General features: G+C 45.5%; 1 protein-coding gene across 2 annotated transcripts; it reads right to left on the reverse strand.

Annotated features, from left to right (window-relative positions):
• Positions 1–1312: 1312 nt before the first annotated feature.
• Positions 1313–6313, reverse strand: LOC115207778 (transmembrane protein 240). Of its 2 annotated transcripts, none has more exons than XM_029775252.1 (4): positions 5458–6313; positions 5071–5195; positions 3336–3544; positions 1313–1963 (listed from the first exon to the last, which is right to left on the reverse strand). In XM_029775252.1, the coding sequence occupies exons 1-4, from the start codon at positions 5512–5514 to the stop codon at positions 1809–1811; spliced, it is 546 nt and encodes a 181-aa protein (XP_029631112.1). In that variant the 5' UTR covers positions 5515–6313; the 3' UTR covers positions 1313–1808. The 2 variants fall into 2 exon arrangements, with proteins under 2 accessions (XP_029631112.1, XP_029631113.1); XM_029775253.1 differs by having other exon boundaries at positions 5071–5177; positions 5458–6309.
• Positions 6314–6682: the final 369 nt, after the last annotated feature.

Raw genomic sequence — 6682 nt, forward strand, 5'->3', positions numbered from 1 at the left:
CCCCCTTTGCTGCTATAACAGCATCCACTCTTCTGGGAAGGCTTTCCACTAGATGTTGGAACATTGCTGCGGGGACTTGCTTCCATTCAGCCACAAGAGCATTAGTGCGTTCGGGCACTGATGTTGGGTGATTAGACCTGGCTCGCAGTCGGCGTTCCAATTAATCCCAAAGGGGTTCGATGGGGTTGAGGTTAGGGCTCTGTGCAGGCCAGTCAAGTTCTTCAACACAGATCTTGACAAACCATTTATGTATGGACTTTGCTTTGTGCACTGGGGCATTGCCATGCTGAAACAGGAAAGGGCCTCCCCTAAACTGTTGCCACAACTTCGGAAGCACAGAATCATTGAGAATGTCATTGTATGCTGTAGTGTAAAGATTTCCCTTCACTGGAACTAAGGGGTCTAGCCCGAACCATGATAAACAGCCACAGACCATTATTCCTCCTGCACCAAACTTTACAGTTGGCACTATGCATTGGGACAGGTAGCATTCTTCTGGCATCCACCAAACCCAGATTAATCCATTGGACTGCCAGATGGTGAAGTGGGATTCATCACTAAAGACAACGCGTTTCCACTGCTCCAGAGTCCAATGGTGGCGAACTTCACACCACTCCAGCTGACGCTTGGCATTGCGCATGGTGATCTTAGGCTTGTGCGCGGCTGCTCGGCCATAGAAACCCATTTCACGAAGCTCCTGACAAACAGTTATTGTGCTGACATTGCTTCCAAAGGCAGTTTGGAACTCGGATGTGTTGCAACCGAGGAGACAGACGATTCTTACGCCCTACACGCTTCAGCACTCGGTGGTCCCGTTCTGTGAGCTTGTGTAGCCTACCGCTTCGTGGCTGACCCATTGTTGCTCCTAAATGTTTCACAATAACAGCACTTACAGTTGACCGGGGTAGCTCTAGCAGGGCAAACATTTTACAAACTGACTTGTTGGAAAGGTGGCAACCTATTTACATTTACATTTTAGTCATTTAGCAGACGCTCTTATCCAGAGCGACTTACAGTAGTGAATGCATACATTTCATACATTATTATTTTTATTTTTTTTGTACTGGCCCCCCGTGGGAATCGAACCCACAACCTATGACGGTACCACGTTGAAAGTAACTGAGCTCTTCAGTAAGGCCATTCTACTGCCAATGTTTGTCTATGGAGATTGTGTGTTCGATTTTATACACCTGTCAGCAACGGGTGTGGCTGAAATAGCCGAATCCACTAATTTGAAGTGGTGTCCACATACTTTTGTATATATAGTGTACCTCTTCCAATACACAAACCCCTGTCAAAAATAAACAACCTCGAGCAAAATAAATATTCTAATTTCAAAACTGACATCTTCAGGCAAATAAACACATTTTTCTACAAACTGACAAAACCCAAGCAAAATACTGAGTACACCCTATCCCCACTTCTAGCAAAATTGACATTCTAAAACAAAATATATATAACTATTTTCAAAAACAGACACACTCTGGCAAATTGCTTACGCCCTCCTAAATGCATTCTCATTAACTACAATCTTTTTACATAAAATATGGAGGGTGAGGAGTGCACTGCGGGGGAAGACCATGGGGTCGCTTGAGAAAGTGCTCTATCCAGTGTCCATAGGAAACAGTATGGTTTGAAGGGTATATCTTGGATAGTCATTGTTTAGTTGCCCATGTTGGTTAATTGACAGCAGGTCTCAGTCTGTCTCAGCCAGTCCATTGCTCTCAGAGGTGATGTGGAATGGGGTGGCCGTTGTTGCATGGCCTTCAGAGGTGGCGTGGGCTGGGGTGTCCAATGTGCAATGGCTCTCAGAGGTTACGAGGGCTGGGGTGTCCATTGTGGTACAGCTTCTGCTTAATGTGCACCATGTTCCCACTGGAGTCCTCCAGCTTCCTCAGGTGCACCCGTCTCCCCAGGTCTCTCAGGTTACAGAAGCGGGGAACCCATGACCAGGAGAACACATCTGGACACAGTAAAGGAAAGAAAGTAGGGGGCCGGGAAGACAGGACATAGATAACATTAAATGTGTGATTGAAAGATGAAGGATTTGTCCTCCATTTCATTTGTGTGCGAGCGTGCAGTTTGTGTATGTGTGTGTGCGTAATTGTGTGTGTGGCTCATGGGTGTGGGGTATTTATATCTGAGAATGGAGGTGTGATCCAAATTGACTCATCTAATTTAAGTCTGAGGACACCATGGGCTGAGAGACAGGGAAAACAGAGCAGGGAAATGGAGAGCAGTGAGTGGAGAGCAGAAAGGAGAGATGGAGAGAGGATGAGACATCTCCGCCATACTAATAACGCCCGCAGACGTTTCACAGGAGAGACAGGCGATGGGGGAGAATTCAATTACATGAATTTGATTGGTGTGATGGGAGGGAGTTGGAAATCGAGAAAGACGGGGAGAGAGAAATAGTGAATTTTAAGCGGGGGAGAGGGATTCAGGATCTGTACAGAGAGGAGAGAGAAATCCCAAGACATTGAAACATTGCAGTAGGTCTACTCTGAACTCAGTTTTAAAACTACGGACACTAAAATGAACACTGTTTGTGTGCACATGCAAGCGTGTGCTTGTGTGCAGGAGAGGAAATATCAATTTGAAAACACATGATTTTGAATCCCTATACTGTACATGACTCATTTCTGCACCTCTTTGCCAACCACCCCCATCACTTCCTACACGACAAGCAGCTCCGGGTGTGAATTATACTAATCCCACAACTGAATACAGAAATATGAAGAGAAAAATCTACACACAGGAAAAACTGTGACTAGACTAAATGGGAAGAATGTATGATGACTATATCAGTGCCAACAGTTTCATATAGAAATCTGAGGGGTAAAAAAATCACGCTGTCATATCTAAGCCTGAAAAAAATGCTGACCTTAAATGACAGAAAATCAAAAGAAAAACAACAGCGAGCTGGGGAATAGTGTGATAAAGTAGGTCGATGGCTGAGTCACACATAAATGCCATCGAACCGTAGACAGGTTTACACACTGTACTGTAGTCTCTGGAACTGAGGCTCCCACGACACTGCAGTTTTCATCAAACAAAGCTAATCCAAAAAGGTTTAAAAGTTGAGAGATCATACCTCTGCACCTTCAGACTATTATTCTCCTGTCCATTCCCTCACTCACCCAAAGAGCATCCTATCCCCCCCCACCCCCCCCATGAAAATAAATCTGTATTCCTTAGTAACTTTCTACTGCTACTGTTTTTAAAACCCAGAGCTCCTCAAGTGTTGTGTCAGCATTTTTGGACCAGCTCCCCATACAAAATGTCTCTCTGCCTGTCAGAGCCCTCCTGTGTGGTTGTTCCTCCTGCTTACTCACCATGGTGCTGTTTGGCCCTCCAGGCCCTGAGGGCAGCGTGCAGCGCCCCGTCCAGCCACAGCAGTAGCCAGCTGAGGAGGAAGCCCAGCAGCAGCCCCAGCATCAGGTCCAGCTCCTGCTTGGTCACGCTATCACTTACAAAGTAGTTCTCTGCCGAGTCTACCAGAGACTGGTCCCCATCGTACGGGATCACATAGTGGACATGGTGCCTGAAGCCCAGAGGGAGGGGACACAGGGAGAAGAGAGTAGAAAAGAGGAGACAGGGGAGGGAGATGAGGAGACAGGAAGAGGAGAGGAGGGAACGCAGGACACAGTGGAGAGGGAAGGGAGGAAAAGGTGAGGGAGTAAAGCGAGAGAAGAGAGGAGGAACGGGAGGACAGAGGAGGACAGAGGAGGGGGACAGGGTGGTAGAGTGGGGAGAGGAAGAAGTAGAAAAGAAAATGAAGAAAAAGTGCATTGAGGGAGACAATTACATAAGGGAGTAATTAAATCTACCATATATAGAGTATACTGTATATTGTAAGGCTGTGTGTGGTTCCATATGCTTTGCTGTAGTGCTTTGGGTGAGTGGAATGGATGGATGGGTGGGTGTGCTGCTGTCAGCCCCATCACTGAGAGGCGAACAGCTGCAGCTGGAGGACAGCACAGGAAACGCATCACTAACAGCTGGCCTCGCTGCCCCATGGGAGTTGGGGTGCGGGGATGCATGTGGACCAACTCCCTCTCCTACTGGGCTGCAGGCATCGCTTCCAGTAGAGAGAAACCATAGCAGCAAGAAGAGAGTGTTGAGGTGGGCAGAAAGGTCAAGGGAGAGAGGTATGTGGCAACACAAAAGGAGGATGTGGAGTGCACAAACAAGTGAGAGAAGTGAACCTAAGGAAGCATGTGAGAGAGTGAAAGATATTGCTATCCAGAACCCTGACAACTCATTCATATCTGGGAGGTCTCAAAATACCTCTCTCTTTTTTCCTGTCTCCAGGTCTATCTCACTCAAACATGATTCAATTCACAAAGCTTTATTGACATACTCGCTGCTGCTCTCCTACACTGTCTAATCATCTCTCTCACACACCCAGGCCACTCACTCACTCATTCACTCACTCATTCACTCACTCACTCACTCACATCTCACAGCTCATAGCAGGTCTGAGTGGGAGGGAGGGGGAGGTATGGCTTCCTGCAGGAGTGAGTAATGTTGTTCACAGGAAAATCAACCCACTGACATATACAGTTGTTTTCAGTAACATTAAAATGATTGAAGTTAAATTTTTTATGTAAAGCCCCAAACAAACCGTTTTTCAATTTATTTAAACTGTCAGTGATGACTAAGATGTGGGCCTAAGGAGTAAACTCAAAACTTAACAGGTGACCTGTGTTTCTGTGGGAATGTTGAGCCAGAGTCATTTCATCACGGACAGGGGCATAGTTCAACATAGGTCCCAGCTGTTTCATACATCATTGATGTACTGACTGTAATTAGATGATGAAAGTGATAGGAGCTAAACAACATGCAGAAATCACATTATCTCAGATGCTTTACATCACTAGTTCACCAGTGATCAAACCTCTGAGGTGAGTCAACAATGTGTGTCCTTTAACAAACAACATGAAATGACGATGGACCATTGCCATAAACAGTGCACTATAAATCACCTGAAGTTTCAAAGCAATGGTTTACTCATGCTCTTGTTTTGCACAACTTTAAATTGCATGATTTTTTCTAAGTTGGTTTTACCTTCCACAGTTGCAATGGCAGACGCGGTCCTCCCCTCGTAGATGTGGTAAGATGTAGTTGTGAAAGCGGTCCAGTAGAGCGTTCATGTCCGTTAGACACGCTACTGCCTGAAAAGAACCATACAACTGGAACAAAACAAGCTACATTCCCATAACACCATATGTTGCCCGACTTCTCAAGTAAATGACAAACAAAAATGTAAATTCTAAACATTCACTGACTCCAGATAAATAGTTTTCCATTGACAGTTTGTTTATAGATTATGTAGCCTCGTGTAGCTAGGCCACGTTGATGTCTAGGTCTATTGAAATATCAATTTGACATCTTTTAAAACGTTACATTGTTACACATAAGGGAGAGCGGGAATGTGCATAACCGTGTTCTTACCATCACAAGTGAAGCCCCCAAAATCATAAAGATCATGGTGGTTGGGGCCATTTGCATCCAAACTTCCTAACAGCAGTTTCTTTCTCTCTCGCCAGAACTATCCAGTGGTACCTGGGCCAAAAAACAACACTCTGTTGGAAGTGAAGGCGCTCATGGATGCAGAATCAGTGTCAAACCACCCATCCTTGCCTCGTCTATCCAATGTTCCTTTCTCCGCGACATTAGGAGATGCGGACCAGTCTCTCTTTCGCTCCCTTTTGAAAAGCCCACTGTGCACTGGCGAAGATGGTTACTCGAGGTGCGTTCAATGATGAGTAGGCGTGGTGCGTTGTGAAAGCTGTAGCCTATGTCAGAAATGAGATTGTTATTAGGCGATTCCAGAGCACCGCAACACAGAAGCTGGCAGGATGAGGTCGCGGTCCATGCGTTGTTGTGATGACCGCCGCCACTGCACATTGTTCCTGGTGTAACCTAGCTTATTAACCTGAACGCATCCACTAGCATTAGACAAGGAGGTATCGATGCATGTGTTCTTCTCGTATCAAATCGTTTTCCGTGTTAGCTCCCTCTAGCAGGTGCTTGTTTACTGTCATGCTATCTATACACGATTATAGTCCAACATATGCTACTTTGGCGCAGCTGAAAGAGAGAACGGTGCCTCCTTGTGCATTCCAGTATTTATTTAGCTGAGGCATTTTTTTATAGGCTGTTTCATTTTCCGCCCGTTTTTCTTTAGATAAATGAAGCAGTTTAGTAGCCTAGGCACGCCTATTCATATGTCAAGGTTTGAGCGTATGATAATGATGATGATAGCATGCTTCAACATTAATAAACAACGATTGAAAGAAACGGATATGTACACTTCTCTATCTATCTCTCTCTCTCATTCTCTCTCTCTCTGACATTGCAGTTCAAATAATGTATGCTGCACCATTCTGTGGGGGCTAGGCTTCGTTTGTGACAAAATTAACTTTATTGCTTACGTCTATCAGGGAAAAGCAAGCAAGAAGAAGATGAATTAGGTTTGAGTGGATTGGGGCCATGGGAATGCCAGCCCGTTATCGGCCAATAGGGATTAATAGAATGTCACATATTTACATAATTTTTCTTAATGTTGTCCTGACTCTCTAACCTGCAGGAACCCCAAGTGTCACAGTGTCCTTATAAGGGTGCACACATAAGCAACATGGACAGCACCGCAGCCAGCGGATGTGGATTCAGCACC

This window comes from Salmo trutta, chromosome 14 (genome assembly GCF_901001165.1).
Source record: "Salmo trutta chromosome 14, fSalTru1.1, whole genome shotgun sequence".
Taxonomy (NCBI): domain Eukaryota; kingdom Metazoa; phylum Chordata; class Actinopteri; order Salmoniformes; family Salmonidae; genus Salmo; species Salmo trutta.